Source organism: Larus michahellis, chromosome 8 (assembly GCF_964199755.1).
Source record: "Larus michahellis chromosome 8, bLarMic1.1, whole genome shotgun sequence".
Lineage (NCBI taxonomy): Eukaryota > Metazoa > Chordata > Aves > Charadriiformes > Laridae > Larus > Larus michahellis.
Genome location: NC_133903.1, coordinates 9,303,787 through 9,323,387, shown reverse-complemented (window position 1 = coordinate 9,323,387; position 19,601 = coordinate 9,303,787). Strand labels below are relative to the sequence as shown.

Genomic DNA, 19,601 nt, shown 5'->3' with positions numbered 1-19,601 from the left:
TGAGTGGAAGGAGAGAGACATATTCTTTTAACTACTTCAGCTTGATGAATTTGTGATCTACTTAAATGGTTAAAGTGAGGGAAAAGAGAAGACACAAAGTACTTTAGGTGAAGGTGCATATTACGCACAATTAACAATGCTGTGAATGATTACAAGAAAAAGGTTACTCCACAGAAAGAAATGTGCTGTCTGGTCTGTTTTGTGCTGTGTTCTGTTATCATTACTTCAAAAGAAGCAAATGATAAAAGTAGAAAGGGTTTCGCTCCAAATCCTTTTTGACAGAGCATCCAGGTTTCATGTCCCCAGATAAAGGCTAATTTTTACAGTGCCTCGTTTGGGAAACACATGTCCTGAAAGCCGAATTAACTGAATGAAGAGGATCTACCCCAGCCAGTTCTCAATCTATACCGTCCACAGGAAACAGGTCAGGAAAACGTTTGTCTGAATTCCTGGTGTTGCTGATAGTTGAGAAGGAGGAGACGGTACTAAATCAGGAAAAATAATTTCTTGCAGCAGTTCAGAGGACTTTGCCATTACTGAGTCTTTTCCTCAATTGTATTACTTCATTTTCATCTCTAAGTTTGCAGGTGAATAAGTGCTAAAAATTTTGTAAAGCTCTCACAACAGAACTTTGCAGACATTTTTGTAGACCACTAGGGAATCCTGGATTTAAAATGTTTTTCAACTTACCAGTCTTGACTACCATTTCCAATCTTGAATACTGTCCCTGAATGTTCTTTCTCTCCTCTTTTCTTTACAAGCTATTGTGTAGATTTTGTCATTGCAATGCTCAGAAATCTGAAGATTATAGCTAAATCATAGAATTAGAGCAGACTAAGAAATAAGAAATATCTCACTATGTTATTAAAAAGAATAAGGAAAATTATTAGGCTTTTCTGTTAAAGGAATGAAAGTGGATCCATAAGTTTTTAGAATTAACAGTGGAGGTCACAACCTCAAAGAGGGCACATTTAAGGAATATTTAAAAGATCATTTTTCACCAGTAAAACCTTTTTAGATTATTTTTCTCCATCAGGTTCTGTTAATAGAGTTTTGATTTAAAATGTAAGTACCATGTAAATGAGTTTCTGCTCTATAATCCTGATTCTAAAGTAGGTGGCACTTAGGGACATAATAACACTTCATTTTATATCCATGTCCTATGATTCCTTCTCAGGAACAAATGATATCCTATACAATTATTTACAGCTGGTCAGTATTTCTCTACCACAGTCTCCGTGTAGCATGCAAAACAACATGAATTACTGTTGGTTTTGACAAGCTACCTGTTCCGGGGGGAAAACCTGCATCCAAATTTTTTTATGCTGTCAGATATCACTGAAAAGATTAAGTTGTGCAAGTTCTAGGTATTTGAGTTCATTTGCCTGATAGATTAAATATTACTGTAAAAGCTTCTGCTAAGGAATAAGGAAATAATTCCATTATTAAATAAGTTACTTTTTCTTGGGGATAAAATTTGACCAAAACTGAGATCCATGCATCAGAGATGTAAGGAGAAGTGGTTACAGCTGAAGACATGGGACAAGAGGTATATTGAATACAAAATGAACTTAAAAACCTGGGACAAAGGGCAAAACTTTGCAGCTTCACTCAGGCCACAGAAATTCCACATGTAAAAGAATTTAATCAAGAGTTTTCCTATAATTTTGTTCCTAGTTTGTGGATAGACTCATCCTTTGTAAGAACAGAAAAGAAAATTAAGCTGTATTTCAACAGTCACCCACCTAACCTTGTATTGAGTTTAGTAACTTGTGTTTAGTGGTTGAAGAAGGAAAATCAATAGATGGACTCAGTCTTTAGAATCATCATAGGCCTGTAGGACTCCACTGGCTCCTGCTCTGACTGCAGGCTCTTCCAGACACGACCCAGAGGTTTTTTTCCATGTTTGATAATCTTCATGTGCACTTACAAGAAGCCTCTAAATAGCATTAGAATTTTTTACAGTTGAGCACAGTTCTGAAGCAGTCTTCTAGACTGCTGAAAATAATAATAATAACAATGTAATATAAAAACAGAGAAATAAAAAATAAGTAGCAATGGAAAGGAAGAAAGTAATTGGACTTGAAAGCTTTTCGGGTCATTAAGGTGAGTACAAATGGAAGAGGGCATTTACAGTGAGCAAATGTAGAAATATCTAAATCAAATTTGGGGACCTACATAAGGGAATACTGATGTGAAGGTTCTTGAGGTATATGTGGTGAGTGGTTGTATCAGTCAGAATGGATATATTCACTCCACGTGAAGGAAAAGCAATAGAGAATCAGTTACTGAATGCTTTGGTGTAAGAACCAGTAACCTTCTTATATTGCAAACAGTAACATTTGATGTTGTGTTTGATGAAGGAGAGCTGTGAGCAATTAGCAGCCCTAAAGAACACATCAAGAATCTATAAGGATCAGCTGAGCTACAGATGAGATGCCAGCTCAGTACAGTACATTAAATCCTTTAAAAGCTGGGCGTAAAAAAATCTAAGCAAGCAGAATGGGGAACTTCACATTTAATTGAACTGTTAAAAACATCAGTTTGGCTGTGACTACCCTAAGTGACTTCAATTAATAAGTCATCAATTCATAACTGAATTGTCTTTGGATAATCTCAAGATTATTTTCTTTTTGTTGTTGTTGTTGCAGGGTTCATAGTAACAATTCTGCAAATTATCTTATACAGTCTACAGCATCTACGTACATCATCTTCTGCCATGAAGTTGTTTAAATTACAGACTCTAAAATGCTTGTGGACTCTGAAGCCTCCCAGTAGGACTTTCCGTGGACACCGCAGGCTGTTCACCTCTGATGTATATTCACAGTACGAGTCAGTCAGGCGAGGGAAACAGGAAATACCAAAGTACTTCAACTTTGCAAGTGATGTATTGGACAAATGGTCTGAGATTGAAAAGGTAGATGATCTTTTGTTGTACAGATGAGATACTTTAATTTGAAATTTCATTTGAAATAAGTTGGGTTTTTTCTTTATCAAAAAAAAAAAATCTCTCAAAACCAATTTGCATCAGGATCAGGAAATGATGCAAAATCTCATTCTTTCTTGCTTTATTTTAAAAGTGTTTCTGACCCTTGGGCCCTCCCTATGTGGGTAGAAAAAGCAATGGTAAATCCCTTTTGACTTTGATTTAACCTTGGAATGGCTGTACTTATTCCTTCTGAATACTGTAATATGAGATATTCACATCATAAAAATTCAGGTAACATAATAATATTGCATGCTAGGGAAAATTCTCCCACAAATGCTTAATTGCCTTGCTCCAGAGTGGATTCTGCATTTGTCCAGATGCCCTGTAGTTAGAGACCACTTAACTCCCTCTTCCTGAGCAATCAGACTAGGAGGAGTCCTCAGATACTGTGTTGTCCTATTTTATTTTGTCCCCTGCCTGGGCTGCTTCTGTTTAATAGTATTCCACAACTTCATCCAGAATATGAGGAATATTATGTGAAGTATTTCACATTATCTGTGATTTTGTAGGAGCATTAATGCTCCGCATAAGTCTTAAACTGAAATAGGACCCAGACTAGGACTTGAGTCTGGAGACAATTGGTCTGGTAAACGTTTCAGGTTCAGAAAAGGAGAATGTATTGGGAATATCTGAGCTTGATCCATAGCAAATCTCAATCCATTAAGGACAAGGGAAAAATAATAACTTACGTGCCAGTTGTGAATACTCAGATCTTCCATAATTTGCAGATTTTTGTGCATTATAATTTCATGGGGTCTTTCATAAGGAAATGTTTTGGGTTTGAATCCCTGTGTTTCATAGGCTGGAAAGAGACCATCAAACCCTGCCTTTTGGTGGATAAGTGGAAAAGGAGAAGAAGTGAAGTGGAGCTTCGAAGAGCTGGGGTTCCTGTCTCGGAAAGTGGCCAATGTGCTGACTAAAGTATGTGGACTGCAGAAGGGGGACAGAATTGTTGTGATTCTGCCGAGAATCCCAGAATGGTGGCTGGTGAATGTGGCTTGCATGCGAGCAGGTCAGTGAGCATATCTGAGACTGGTAAAACCCGTTAATGCAAATCAGATGAGAAGATCAGGAATTTATATGGTTTATAAAGGAAAAGTAATGTAATACTCTAGTGAGTGGCCTAGCTACCAATTACCCAGGCAGTCCTGAAGGATTTGCACTAGGTGCCATAGGACAGGTGGCCTGTGCAGCAGGCATGGAGATGACAGAAGGCAGGGAAGAGCCATGGAATTCACCAGGCAGGTCAACATTTCATTCCTTCCAGAGAGCACAAGCAGCTGCATTACTCCACTATAACTGTTTGGCTTGGGAACGCCAGGGCAAATTTATCTCAGACATCAGTTTGGGAATAGTTAATAATTTAGGTTCTTAGAAAATTATCAGGTGTAAAAAAATGCCATTCCAAACTAACTTTATTGCTCTTCCAGGAGTTGTCTTAATTCCAGGAATATCTCAGTTATCAGCCAAAGACATATTATATCGACTCCAGGCGTCAAAGGCCGTGGGCATCATTACTGATGACACACTGGCTCCTACCGTGGACTCGGTGGCATCTGAGTGTCAGTTTCTGAAAACCAAGCTAATGGTGTCCAAAGGCAGTAGGGAGGGATGGCTGAACTTCACTGACCTGTACAAGTGAGTATATTAGTGACACTGCAGTCGTGATGCAGACAGCAGACCTGATCTCCACAAGTGCTCACTTACAAATATTCATGGACTAAAAATACTCATCAGATGCCAACATTAAGGTGTTAATCATGACTGCTTGATTGCTGATCCACATCAGAGTCATTTACTAACAGCAGTCTCGTTCTAGGAAGTTTCTATCCAGTTCTTCTTAAGGGGAATTCTGTCTTTGTAAATCCACATTATTTTAGTCTAATTTGGTGAAAAGCTTCTGTGAAGCTTATTTGGGGTAGGAGTTCTGCAATATTTCATTACATACTGAAGCCTGTGTAAAGTAACTATTGAAGTCACAATTACATTCTCTGTTTTAAAGAAACCAATCTGCTGACCATTCCTGCGTCAAAACAAGGATTCAAGACTCAATGACTATCTTCTTTACCAGTGGAACCACAGGTTCTCCAAAGATGACTGAACATTCCCAGGGTAGTCTTGGTTTCCGACCCCTTTTAAGTGAAAGGTATGAAAGGTTTGAGCCTGGTTGAACATGGGGTAATTGAAGCTGCATAGCTGATGAAAAATTACCAAATAAGAAATACCAATGTACGGCCCTAATTCTCCCTCTAAATCAGACTAGAAACTCCAGCAGCTTTCCAGGGGATTAGGATTACCCCCAGTGTTTCCAGTTTTCCATGAATATCTCTTACCCTTTCTTTAGAGTGGTTCAAAGGACAGCCATCGCTGGGAATACTTTAGCGCAAAAACCCAAGAGGTACCGTGCTGTTTGGGCTGCAAAAAGCTTTGTGACACGTGCAGAGGCAGAGTTTATGCTGGTTGCACAGATTACCCTGGTTCCTCAGCAGCCTTAGAACTGAAATACCTGGTGTCCAACACAGCATCCATGACTGCTGCTGCTGCAGCGCTATCCTCCTACCTAGTGGAAAGTCACTTTACTGAATAAATTCAGACTCCTCTCTTTCCCTTACTCTGTCCTATGTTATGACTGACATCATACACATACGATATACATGTGTGTGTATATATATATATATATATTTATGCAAACTTATAGTTAGGTGCCCTTTTGTCCTAGAGCTAGCTCATAAACTAAACTTCTTCAGAGTGCCCATTTATCTTGTCATAAATCTTGGGCTTGTTGCTTTTTATGGTTTTCTTTGTTTGTGATTTGGTTGGGATTTATTAAGCAAACATTTTTCATTATCTTTTCATTCGTTTCTGCTCTATCAGGTACTGGTTGGATTTGACTCCCTCAGACGTGATATGGAGTACAGCTGACACTGGATGGATAGTGACTTCACTGGCATCTGTTTTTGATCCCTGGGTTTTTGGATCATGCATCTTTATACATAAGCTACCACAGATTGAATCAGCAGCCATCCTAAATGTAAGGAAAAACTCAGAGATGTGTTAATATGCAGAAACAGCACAAAAACCAATTCTTAACAGCATCCATAGATTTCATGAGGGTTGTGTTCAAGATGCTGTATCTGTTGCATAAAGTCCCTATTACCCTTTTTAACGTATGCAGAAGGGGCCAAACCTGCAATTCATTCATATGTTTTGCTCATAGCTTGTGAGCATGTGAGTGAAAATCATCCAAAAGCAGCACTAATTGCTTGCCTAGTGATTGTGGAAGTAATATCAGCTGGTATTAAAGCAGACTGAAACCGAAGCGTTTCTCTGCCTATGCTGACCAAGATGAAAGTGAAAACCTCCCTGTAATGTAGGCAGAGACAGGCTTATTCTGGCCATGCTCTAAACTATGCGGTCTGGGTGTCATGTAGACATGTTAGCATGGGATTTTGTCCAATCAAATATTCTGTGAATTTCTGCATAGTGCACCAACTGTATGAGCGTTTATTACCCAAAAGAGAGCGTATGGTGCTTTTTACATAGAAAGGAGAGCTATATTTGTCCGCTATATCACCTTTTCACTGTACATCCACAAAACAGTTTTTTGTCTGGGCTTCATATGTCCGTCTTGTTGTTTAACTCACTAGACTCTCTGCAGATTCCCTGTTGACGCGCTGGTTGGTGCTCCAACATTGTTCCGCATGCTGGTGCAAAATGATCTCTCCAAGTACGTCAAGAAATTATTTACTGATGTTTAATTTACCCTAACTAAACTTCAGTGATCTCCCAAATCTAGCTGCTTGACCCAAAATAGGGTAATAATTTAGTTTAAAATATCCTTCATGAAAAGACTGTCATACAAAATCTGTGAGTTTTGCTGCATTTTGTAATCAAACATAGAGAAACCTGATGTTTTCCCTCAGAAATTCGAGACTTTCACTACTGAACTTCTGAGCAAATCCCTGAGGGTATGAAACTGAGCGCCTGTTAAACTCTTTATTATAATTTTCAATTACCACATTGATTGTCCGTGCTTTGGGAAGGACTGTCATCCTAGAAAATCAGTGTCAACTGTGAGAGAGTGACTTCTTGTGGCAGTTGTACGTCACCCCCTGCTCCAGTTCTCACTGCCTGCCACCGTTCCTTCCTCCCCTCTTATGCTTTCTCACTTGGACTGTTGCAGGGGGTCAGCACTCAGGGCCCTGGCTCAGCAAATCGCTCTGTGGTTATAGACATGTCCTTAAGTTGGCTTCAGCAAAACTTTTACTTTTTTTTCATGTAGGTTTAACTCTGACTATTAGTACTCATATATATAATGTTGAGCACAGACTGATATCCTTGCTGTATCAGGAGCCGAAGGATCAGGAATCCTCTGATTTCCCTACACCATGGGACTAACTCTCAGTAAACAGCTCTTCAGTATTATTTGTTTATAGTTACATACTCCTTTTCCTGCCCAATAGATTTAAGTACTGCTTCTCTTGTTTTTTAACTCCCTGTGAAGATACAAATTCATGAACCTGAGGCACTGCATTAGTGGAGGGGAGCCACTCAACCCAGAAGTCATGGAGCAGTGGAAAAGCAAGACTGGGCTGGACATCCATGAAATATATGGCCAGACTGAAACGGTACATCTGTAGCGTCAATATTCTATTAAATCTTCGTAATTCCTTTTTGCTTTATGGTGTTTTAAACAGATCCTGTTTCTTGCTTCACGTTTCTGTGGATGTTTCAGTAATCTCCTCCCTTGATAACCTCTGAAAGAACACCCTTTCAATGGCTCTCCTCACAGAACCTGCCAGAAACATGGATTGCTGGGAGGAGATGTGCTCTAATATTTATGGAAATATCTTTAAGTGAATTCCATGTGACAATGACAGGAAAGAGCGCAGTATTTGAATCTAAGGAAGAAGACCCATTAGCAGAGGGCATGAATTCTTTGCAGACAATGGAACAGGATTCTTTCAGGGAGTTTCTTGATTTTGCTTATCTGTACCATACAACACTGACATAGGATCCTATGAAGCTTAATTCCTCATTTTGGAATGATTCTAGAAAATACGTTTAATTAAATGAATGTGAATGTAGCAGTTTTCTATTGCAAAACTTTGTTTTGATTTTGATTTTTACAGGGAATAATCTGCTCTGGTTTTAAAGGAATGAAGATTAAACCTGGGTCAATGGGGAAGGCAGCTCCCTTTTATGATGTTCAGGTTTGTTGGCTGCTCTTTGGATTCTTTCATAGGGTTTTTTTTTTGGTTGGGGTTGGTTGGTTGGGTTTTTTTCCCCCCATTGGACTAAAGTACGTGTTGTTTTTCATTCTAGATCATAGACAAAAACGCTAATATTCTGCCTCCAGGACAACAGGGGGAAATTGCTGTCAGAAGCAAACCTATAAGACCACTTGGTTTATTCTCTGAATATGTAGTAAGGACCTTATTTTATTCCTCACCACCACCAATCTCCACAAAATCTCTCCCCCTTGCACAGTGGTTCAAAAGGCTGAATATTTTTCACCAGTTTATTATTTATTACTAGAGTAATTTGTTTGTGTGCATTGATGGATGTTAGAAAAGGGAAGAGAAGAATTTGCTCTTTTTTTAGAAAGAATATTTTTAAAGAATCAAAATGGTTTTGTTTCTTAACTGCTTTTATTGTATTTTATAGCAATGTCAGTACAATTCTTGGAACATCCTTGACTGAAAAATTAAGTTCCAGTGCATTTAACATGATGTGCATTGTAGCATAATGTATAGCTAATGCATGCTCAAAATCTAAACTACTGTTTGTAAACCACTTTGAGGATAACCCTAAGAAAACTGCAGAAAGTCAACGTGGGGATTTTTATGTCACTGGAGATAGAGGGACTGTGGATGAAGATGGATATTTTCATTTTATTGGAAGAGACGATGACATCATCATTTCTTCAGGGTCAGTTTGCATGCTTCCTTTCTAAATCTGCTATTGTATAATCTTACGTGTTGTGTTCCTGGTGAGCTTCTGACATCATAATGCTGTGATGAATGTATTGACCTCCTGACTTAGGAATACTTGCTTTTATTGTTAGCTTTTCATAGACCTGCAGTATCATCTTGGTGATGTCAGTGGCATCTCTGTATCTGTTTCCCCAGCAACATCTCATCTGTTTCAACAGAGAGTGGAGACTTCCATTGGCGTTTTTTTTTGACAAAAATTGAAGGATATCTCTATTGGACTCAAAGAGCATTGAGACGTTTTATTTTTAATGTGTTGAAATGAAACAATTTGATACTGTATGATGTGACACCATAATGTGGCATCAGCTGGTACTGCAGACCCAAGCTATCAAGGTGGGATGGAGCTCCAGCTTAGGAGCCACAAGGAAAGAGGAGAGAGATGGAGAGGTATCCACAGCCCCAGCAGTCCTCTGACACATGACAACCACGAAATGCTCCTGCCTTCTAACACAGCCAACTTTCCCATTCTGCCTAAAGTTTCTATACTTGGTTGTTGGTTTGTTTTGTGGGTTTTTTTCTTCAGTATGACAATTAAAAAACATTTTCTACTGATTTTCCGGTTTATAAAACCAAATCCTACATTTTTCTTTTCTTACCTAGATATCGCATTGGGCCATTTGAAGTAGAGAGTGCCCTGATAGAGCACCCAGCAGTAGCAGAAACAGCTGTTGTCAGCAGCCCAGATCCCCTTAGAGGAGAGGTAATGATGCTGAACAGTGGTGGGGGAAGGAATATGTTTGTTTAAATATACAACTATATAAAGCAGTTCCTCCTTTACTGAATAACGTACAGCTCTAAGGCAGTCATGTCATCATGGGTAATCCTACTTAAGGTGACAGGCAAAATCCCTTCACCTTTACATGCCTTTGCTCTTCTTAGTTTCTTTTCATCCCAAGGAGAAACCTAATGTTCTCCTCTGTGGAGAATATTACAGTGATGTTTACTTTCCTCTTGTTGTTAAACACTTGTCTGTACATTGAGATTGTCTTTTCTGGCTGTCTTGGTGTAGCCAAAGTTATATTGACCTAGCATTAGACTTGGGCTACACATATGGAGAAAGCACAGTCCTGTGCTGGGCTGATATGGGCCTGCTATCCTCAGTGTGAACTTCAGAGAGAAAGAAAATGTCCCTCAGCTTCAGGGAGAACTCTAAAGAGACACCACTTATTACTCCTCTTTCTTGACCCCCACTGAGAGGACAGAGAATATGCTTTTGCTTTGTAATGAGGGCAGGAAAACTGTGATTTCAGCTTTTCCTTCTGCATATACATATGCAGAAGCTGGGCACAACCATTTCTTACATTGCCCTGGTTTCTCTGTTCCTCTCTTTTGCATGTCATGATTCTGAGCAGTACTGCTCACTGGTAACCTCTGGTGGTTGGTGGATGGATGATGTCAGATCACTTCTGTTGACTTTACCTTACAGGTTGTGAAAGCATTTGTGGTCCTGTCCCCCACCTTTTCATCCACTGACCTGGAGAGCTTAGCCCGTGACTTGCAGGAACATGTCAAGAAAACTACTGCTCCATATAAATACCCTAGAAAGGTAAATGTTTCCGAGGAGAAACTTTAAAGCAGGGCACCCTTCCGTAAATCTCAGGAGAATTACTATTAAAATTGTCATGATTCACCTGAAAGAGACAGTGGTAAAGATTCTGCTAGAGGACTGGCTCCAGAAAATATTTCCTAAATAACTTTAGTTTACATTGTTTTTCGTGTATTTGAGTAAAGCGCTTGTTTAAATCTCTCAAAATTTCTAGGCTTTGTATGATAACCTAATTAGGTTTGCATGTTCTCAGGCTCGCAATTGTAATTCTCCATTTTGTTTTTAGTCTTCAACCAAGCACTCTCTGGTGACCTTAGGGTAGTACCTGACTGAATCTGCATAAGTTTTTATCTACTGGTCCTCACAGTTAATAAATAAGAGGAAAGCCAAGGAGGATACACTTGGTGTTCCTCAGTAATCCCAGCACTATAGGAAAAGAGCTACTAGCAGTGCTTTCGTCCACCTGTGCAGAACTCATAGGAACTAATGACCATTAAAGACTTTATGCCAGTAACATCCCTTTGCTCTTCTTTTTGTCATTCATCTCTGACCTCTGATACTATTTCAGTAGTCATCTTTCTGTTACAGTACTCACGTTACACTACTCAGTTTGGTCAGCTGTGAGGCAGCTACACAGATGTTTGGCCATCTAGACAGCCAAAGAAATCGTTTCACAAGTGGCACAATGTGCTGCCTTGCTTTGGCTTGGACTTGGCAGTTCTTACTGATGGTAGTCCTCTTAGTTTTCCACATATTCTGAGAGCCAGTCTTGGAAAACCGACTCTGCAGAACATACTACATTGTTTTCTGTCTTTTTTTATTTAGGTGGAATTTGTCCAAGAGCTGCCAAAGACAGTCACTGGGAAGATCAAGAGGAATGAATTAAGAAACAAAGAGTGGGGACGAATGTAGCATTGCCTGGAATTTAACAGAACTTCTTTTATTCCATTAACACTATATAAATTTCTTTGATATAACTTCCCTCCTTCTAATCTGTTTTTGTTAAATGCCTGAGCATCAAAAACTATAGATAACACCAAGAGGTGATGTTTGCACCTGCTTGCAAAGTGTCTAGTGTCAGTACCACAGTTTCAGTTCCTGAAGCACTGTTGAGGAAGGGAACAAACCATACAACTCCATTCTAGTCCTGAACGTCCACAAGATCACCAGAATTTGGCTGGTAACCCATCTCTTTGAAATAGCATCCAGGATCAGTGAAGAGATATTGTTGGTATTGGTTGTCTAGCTCCAAGCTGCAGAAAAGGCAGGCATAGATTTGAGTGGTTCAAATGCTCTCTTAAATGCAACACGTTTAAACTAAATGCCAGACCTCCTATCATTTTCTGAAGATGGAAAGATGCCTCTTTATTGATCCCACCGTTTTCTCTTCATAAACCTTTCTTGTTTAATATCTGTGTTAATGACAAGCAGTACCAGCTTCTCCCATGCCTTTTCCACAAGTACTCTCTCATACAGTGAGAGCTTCATTGCTCACCCTCTGTTCTGATCTTTGTACACAATAGACAAAACTCTTATACCACTTCTGGCAGTCTTTAAAATGAAGTTTGCTGTTGGGCAGGTGACCCGGTTTGTAGAACAGGCCATGGTTCTTTGCCATATTACACACTTGCTACAGGACCAGTCTATTTTCTGCAGTCACTTAGAGGTGAAACTAGTGAAAAAACTCCCTTGATCTGGTTTGGATGATCACATCTCTGTTTAACATTTAGCTCTTAGCTTTATGAAGAAGCATGTACTGTAGTGTACACACCATTATTTCTTACAGTTGCACATGCAATAGTGGTCCAAACTTTAAGGTTATATTGGTTCTTAGCTGTTTGCCCTCAGGTTTTTTTAATTTTGTATACTCAAAGATCTCATTTTCTGGCATGAATTTTCATTAATTGACAAAAACATCTCCAGCCTTGGAGTCCTGTTCTGTTCATTAAATAAGAAATTTGCTGGAGAACAATAGCATCTTTAGGCAGGAAAGAAGGTTCCTTTACAGCTGTGTCTCACTGCCTGGAGTTCTGTACCCGCTGAAACTGTAAAGTAAGATTTAGAGATTTTGAATTTTGAGAAAGTATAATATTTTATTTCTTGAGAGTAAACACTTTGTTTATGTCAGTGAAACAGTTTCTGTACTAGCAACTGCTGAAATGAAAGCAATTGTCAATAAATACAATGTTTACTTCATTCTTTTTTGACAGTAGCTTCATTTTTTGTAATGCTCCTTAGTATTTCACAGAGATTTCAGAACACTTTTCACTATTTCACTACTAAGGTTTATAGGAGCATTAGATTACATGATTATAAAACATCAAAAAAATCATTAGTTTCTTGAATGCACTTGTTTGGGCATATTATTTGTCACTGCCTCAAGCTCTTTTCTCTGCCCAGTTTAGTTTCCTTTAAAAGCAATGTATTCCTGGACCTTTCAGGGACTCTACATCTTTAGATCTTTCTGCTTGGTTTCAAACAAATGTGTTTACAAACAACAAAAAGTGGACAAAACAACAAAAAGTCCGCGAAAAGTGGAATGATAAACAAGCGTACAAACCGGAATTCGGATCCCCTGGAACCTATCCTTGTCTTTGCAGTTAGCTGTTTGGTCAGTTAAACTCCAGTAATGTCTGAGGATTGGGAGGTTGATGTTTTGAGGGTTTTTTTTCCCCTCTCACCAAATTTAAGGACCTAAAGTCAAGCAACTGAATTCAGAGTTGGGAATGTTCAGAGCCTAAAAAAAAAAAGGTCTAAATGAAACTACCACACTGAAGATAAGAGTTTTAACACTGATTTCAGTGGGGTCATGACTCTTGACTCTCTAAATTCTAGTGTGGCTCATTACAATAATTTGCTCCAGACTTCAATGCTAGAACTGTCACCTGCAGTGATCCCTTGCTTCACTGACCTTAGAAACTGGATTTCTGTTGTGCTTTAGTACCCAGTTTTTGCCTGAGTGGGCTGGGATCAAAGTCAAGCAGACTGCCAGGTTTTTTGTGCTGTGGCTGTAGCCTGTGAGGTGCTCTGCTCCATGCTGCGGCAATCTCTGATCATTGATATCCAGTACACTTTTCTCTCTTGTGTTCTAGGTAGATGGTTTGCTTAATTCTCCTCCTCTGCCCAGGATCAGAGAATCACCAATACATTTCCTCTGATCCATGCAGAATGATTTCAGAGACACAGGCTTGCAGTTACAAACAGTTGAAAGCAAAATACATCTCTAGCACATGGCTTGCTTTTGTAGCCACAAAGTTTGAAACTTGACTGGATTGTATCATTCTGGCTGAAAAATACAATTGTCAATAGACTAGCCTTTCCCTTTGAGACCTCCTCTCCATCCCTTTTACAGCCCAGCTTCACTTTGATGTTAATCTCGGAGACAACAGAAAAGGTAATACCTGCATCAGTAAAGGTATTCTGTATCAAATATGTCTTGGTGCATTATTTCCTGAGAGTTTAGCCTCTCATCCAAAGCCTATGGAAGGGACATGGTAACTTTGGTACATATGGTCTCTATAGGGATTACGGAAGTGCAACATGATGATGAGGTTGCAAAACAACCTTACCCAGGTGTTAATGCTCCCGGTGCCTCTGCACATTCTGCCTGTCGTCTGCAAAGACGATGACGTTCTCCCTTGTGTCAGGATCACAAGGAAACAGAAATGGATCATAAGGACAAAGTTGTTGTGTTCTTGGGACACGCTGGTCTTCAGCCTCATACTTCAGAAGGTAATGAACCTGCCCTTTTGGTGTTTTATGTGTGTTTAGAATGGGCAACACAGCTGTTGTAAGGACAGCAAACAAGTAAAATAACTTGTTATAGTTCTTTTAGAGGACTTGTTTATTTCTTTTGAAGTTTTATAAAGGAGAGAGAAATCTTTGGTTTCGTCTGGGGACAGGGAACATGTTTCCTCTTCAATGTTTTCACCTTAGTGGTCACATAAATTTTTTCTGATTTGGGATAGTGGCAGCACAAGTCCTGAAAATGCCTTGCTACAGATGGGGGACCAGCAGTTTTATTGCAGCAAGATTCAAAATCCACATTTTTGGTGGTAGGATGAGAACCATGTGTAGGTGCCCCCTTCTTTTGAAGGCACATCTCTTGTCTTCCAACCACTAGCCAGGAGCAGAATTCTCAATGCAAGGTTGGGAGGATTTGGTGTGTTTTTAAACTGTGAGGCATGTTGTTACGCATAGTGTAAGACTGTTAAATTGCACAAGCAACATGTATTTATACTGAAGACTATTTTGAAATAGGTATGAACATAAAACCCTATCTTTTGCTTTAAGAAGCCCCCTCTGAGGTAAATGAAATGAGAACTGAGGTTATATTCAGTATGTGAGAAATAATGCTTTCATATAGGAGTCTATCATACATCACGAGAAACGAATAAGATGTAGAAATGTAGAAATTCATAGTACATGCTTAACGTTGCATGTATGCATAAATACTCTGTGTGTATATTTATATTGTGTGTATATATTTTGGCACATAAAATTGCTCTGCTTGCATTAGTAAGAAAGTTAATATTTAGTTTTATGTCTAGAAATCCTTAATACATTTCCAGAATGTGTTTGGAACTTGCTCTTGCAGATTTACTGGATGGTGATTTTTGTGACTTTGCGTGTGTTATTTTCACCAGTCCATTGAGCAGGAGCATTTTATAAGTGATCTACAACTTCATCTCCTTTCCCACAATACAGAAAGTTGGAAAAAAGCTGTAATGAAAAACAGAGCAGCCATTAGGTGAGTTTTGTTTTAGTTATTCATAAGGCTTTTCAGATTGTTGATGTAAAACCAATTATTAAGCTAATACTTAATAGCCCCCCTCTAAGAATAAAAAAGAACACAATTGCATATACGTGTGAGAAGGGCTTGCTGTTGAAAAGATCAAGTAGAGAAGGGGTAATTTGACAAGTTCAGCCATCATGTTCAAGTATTTAATATGCAGACCAGAACTCACCATCAGCGTCTGAGCTCCCATCAGCTGTGGCAGAACAACAGAGTCCAGCAGCTGCTTGTTTCTTAATGGATTCCTTTATAGTCCTAAAAATCCAAAATAAAGTTATCTTCAGGCACAATTTCATAGGCTTCTAGTGGGTGTAGAAAATTAAATCCCCCATGAGAGCAAGAAGTTTGTTTAATGTAATTCTACCAGAAGAACAGTGAACAAAATAAGGTTGCGGTCAAATCGGGCAGCAGCAGGATCTGTCTGCCAAGGAGCCCGTGCTCCACACAGCTCCGTGCTCTCAAGTCAGGTTCCCCTTGAGGGAGGGAGACTGCCAGCACCATGGTCCTCTGCTTTTTAAGGCCTCTGTGAGTGCCACACGTTTCAGATAAATGGGCTCAATTGGAGAAGGTAACACCTTTGCCTCTTTAATTTGGATATGTACACTTAGTTCCAGTGTGATATGGCATATGGATACATTTCCAAAAAAAAGTTTATCTCAGCCTTTTATGATGCTTTCGTAAGAGATCGTTATTTGTTTTCTTGTGGTACTTCCTAAGCAATCAGGTGCAGAGGTAAGGTTATTTACTGGGTAAGGGGCCAGGCATTCACAGCTAGATTCTTTAAACCTCATTGTCTATTATTATTATTGTGGTCAGACTGGCTAGTTCTGGATGGAAAGCATTATTTTCTTAGTAAATGAAATAACAGAAACTTGAAGGAAGCAGAGAGGACTTTGTGCGCTTCCCTTAATCAGATTAAATACTTCCACAGTCTTTTTTCCCTTACCCATCCTTATAATCTGCAGCAAAAGGACACTAAAGGTAACCCCCTTCTCTTAGGTGACATGAAGCTACACTCCTGAGAGATTCCTGAAGGAATCAGGCCTGTTAATGAATGGAAAGAGGATTATGTAAATTCACAATATCTACATCTGCTTAACCCCTTTTGTAAATTCCTTTTTCCTTTTAAATGGTTCCTTTATAGTTTTTTTCTCGTCATTACCGAGCTTTGGATGAATATGAATTCCTTTGACACACTATGGGGTCTGACTGATACAGGTTGGATAAAATTTGACTAGTCCTCATTTTCTCTGAGGATTCAGGGATCATGGATCTTTTCACATGGAAGGTTACAGTATGACACAGCAACTATTTTAAATGTAAAAATAAAAACTGCATCATTGAAAGCAAAAGCTGTTGCATTAGTGGGTTGTTGATGCAAGGCATGAGGGAAGACTGCTCTCAGTAGAGTGGAAATTCAAAAACATAGATTCAATTTTTGTACTACCCACAGACATAAGGATTGATCTAGGGCAAGTCATATCTCTTTGTAATACCACAGAGTCTTTCTTAGTGAAAATGATTAATGAAATCTCCCTCTCCACCGTAAACCATCCTGAGGCATGCTCTGTTCCCACTAAATAATGATGTCACTGTCTCTTTGATTTTTGCTTGGTGTTTGTTGGAGTGTCCATAACAAGAAGTTTCAGCGAGTTTGCAGCAAGTAGAACTCCGTTTTTTTTAATGCCCAGAGTCTGTCTACGTTTCCTAACGCTCACTATTTATCGCATGATGTTGCAGCGTGATCTTACCAGGTACCCATTCCACCAGAGCCACGTTGCAGGCTGGAGCTTTCCCATCCCACAGAGTCTGTCATGCACTGTCAGAGTGTCGTAATTTCAGAAGCTGAGATCCTCACGGAGACCTGCAAAATTGCCATTTCCACTTGTATGCAGCTAGACCCTAGATTCAAACCATATTCTTTCCTTCAGTGATTCTAATGCATTTATTTCTTGGGGGTTTTTCCCAACATATATGATGTCAGAGTAGAAAAATAAGACAAGGTTAGATATCTATGAACGTCATGGCCAGATCGAATCAGTATGTTTGCAGTCACTCGTATACAGTGTATATCATGTGGAAATATCATTACAGATGTCTAGGGCAGAAGTTCCCTGGAGAAAATTTTTAACTCAGAACCGATTGTTCCATGGTGCCACTTCAGTGGTTCAGATGAGGAGAAAATCCAAGTCCCATAAATCCAAGTCTGGGGACTTGCTTGTCCCTTTACAAGAACTATCAGTAGAATGCTGATGCTAATGACAGAGTAGCCAAGAACACTGCTCTGCTGCTTCGCTCACACCAATCAGAGGATGTTTCTGAAAAGTAAATGGAGCCAAATTACTGTGAAGCAAATCTAAATCAGAAGCATTTCAAGCCCTGTTGACTTAATCTGGACCAGCACTTTGAATGAAAACAGGATTTTTCCCACTGAGTAGGATCTTGCACTGATATCGGTCAATGCTGTTGTATGGATTTCTTTCAGCTGTGCTGATTTACAGCATTAGATAAATAAGGAGTGGACTTTAAAGTCACAGTGAGAAAATGTGGTTTTAAATGAACATCTTTTCTTTCTTGTAGAATTGTAGATCATTTAGTTAGCTGCAAAACTGTCCATTTGCATAGAACAACAAACCATATAAACTCAGTTTTCCTTTACGGGGTATTGTATGTGCAACTCATGAGGGGGTGCACATTAAACCTAGTGCATTAGGAAAAGCAGTTCCACATTATGATGTTCAGGTACTTTGATGAGTATAAAGCATTCTGGTTATTTTGGTCTGAAATAAGATAAGGTCATGGCAGGACTGTTCTCTGTTTAGCAGCATATCACCTAACTACTCCTGAGCGAGCTTTCTTTCATTTTAGGTAATAGGTGAAAATGGTAACGTTTTGCCTCCGTGAGAAGGCGGCAATTTTGCCATCCAGATCAAACCAGCAAGGCCTTTCTGTCTTTATGTTAGATATGTGGTAAGGAATCAAACACATTTTGGGGAATATTTTCCGTTCACTGGTGACTTTTGAAGTGCCTCCATCCAAGTGTGTATGCTTAGCTTACGAAAACCTCAGTTTTTCACTCAGCTCTGAAGGCATCATAACTGATCTTGGAAGCACTGGCTTTGGTTTACCACTGAACCAAAGATTTCAGAATTATTTGCCCAGCTCTGCTTCTGAATACCAAATTCTTATTTCCTCTCTAGGTGTTGCATTGGGCTGCTCGAAGTAGATAGGGAGTGCCCTGAGAGAGCATCCAGGAGGAGCTGAAACAGCCGCTGTCAGCAGCCCAGACCCCACTGGAGGAGAAGTAAGCACATTGATATTAGGAGCAACCTAAAACATTTAATGTATGTGTGGATTGAGAAATAACTATGCCTGTGAGAGAAATATTGGCTTGTATTAAATTTGTAAAGGTGCAGACCAGCATTTTTTAAATACATTTGAGGAGACAAAGAGACATCTATCTTTTGATTTCAGCAAAATTAGGGGCACCTAGGCCAATTGGAAACTCTGGCAATGGCCTTCTCTGAATCCCAGTGAGGTCCCATACCTTGAAGCAATGTCCCCTAGCTATTCTTCTTAGGAAGGACATTAAGCAAACGTGACCCACCCTATGTCACTTCTCTTCTTGTACACTGCAAGGGCATGATGTGGCTGCCCAGACACCAGTGAAGAATTCCTCTCTGCTGGGAATGTCACTAAGCTCACTATGAGTAGTCTTAAGGCCCATTTGTGGAGCTCAACAAATGATAAAAAACAGAAAGTTGTCCAGCGTCTGGCTCGGAGACATATATCCACTGGCTTGAAAGAAATTTGATTGTAGAAAATTGCGTTATTCATCTTAGTCTTTCTATTGAACATTATTCATCAAGTTAGTGATTGCTGAGTGTTGCCTTACTCTAGCTCTCTTGTTTAGGTGGTAAAAGCTTTTATTGTTCTGTCTCTTGAATTTACATCTCATGATCCTGAAAAATTAATTCTTCAGCTGCAAAAGCATACGAAAAAAAGTTACCGCACCTTACAAATACCCAAGAAAGGCAAGTATCACTGAGTTCTGAATATACAAGTAGTTCCTGGCAATGCACCCTAAAATTAAAACTCCTCTAATCAAACCTAATAATCAGATTAGAAATACAATCAGGTTATATTTTGGAATAGTAGAATTTTGCCTTTTTTTCTCCTGGAACCTCTTTTAATAAGGTTTTGAAATGTAACATCGAAAATCTGACCCCATCCTAACTACACAAGTAAACACTGCTTAGCTGAACATCACAGGCC

At 39.3% G+C, this 19,601-nt stretch overlaps 1 protein-coding gene across 3 annotated transcripts; it reads left to right on the top strand.

Annotated features, from left to right (window-relative positions):
• Positions 1-89: 89 nt before the first annotated feature.
• LOC141747429 (acyl-coenzyme A synthetase ACSM3, mitochondrial-like) lies at positions 90-12,727 on the top strand. Of its 3 annotated transcripts, none has more exons than XM_074597637.1 (14): positions 90-424; positions 2,741-2,917; positions 3,791-4,001; positions 4,420-4,627; positions 4,992-5,135; positions 5,864-6,020; positions 6,637-6,716; positions 7,494-7,617; positions 8,122-8,202; positions 8,315-8,416; positions 8,793-8,920; positions 9,586-9,685; positions 10,412-10,531; positions 11,357-12,727. In XM_074597637.1, exons 1-14 carry the CDS (start codon positions 371-373, stop codon positions 11,441-11,443), a joined length of 1,773 nt encoding a protein of 590 aa, XP_074453738.1. In that variant the 5' UTR covers positions 90-370; the 3' UTR covers positions 11,444-12,727. The 3 variants fall into 3 exon arrangements, 2 of the variants coding, with proteins under 2 accessions (XP_074453738.1, XP_074453739.1); XM_074597638.1 differs by having other exon boundaries at positions 2,652-2,917; XR_012588724.1 differs by lacking the exon at positions 11,357-12,727 and having other exon boundaries at positions 9,121-9,685; positions 10,412-10,460.
• Positions 12,728-19,601: the final 6,874 nt, after the last annotated feature.

Coding starts and splice junctions, on each gene's coding strand:
- LOC141747429 (XM_074597637.1), top strand. CDS start 371: ATGAAGAGGATCTACCCCAGCCAGTTCTCAATCTATACCGTCCACAGG. Junction 7,618..8,121: donor TATATGGCCAGACTGAAACG/GTACATCTGTAG, acceptor TGATTTTTACAG/GGAATAATCTGCTCTGGTTT. Junction 10,532..11,356: donor CATATAAATACCCTAGAAAG/GTAAATGTTTCC, acceptor TTTTTTATTTAG/GTGGAATTTGTCCAAGAGCT.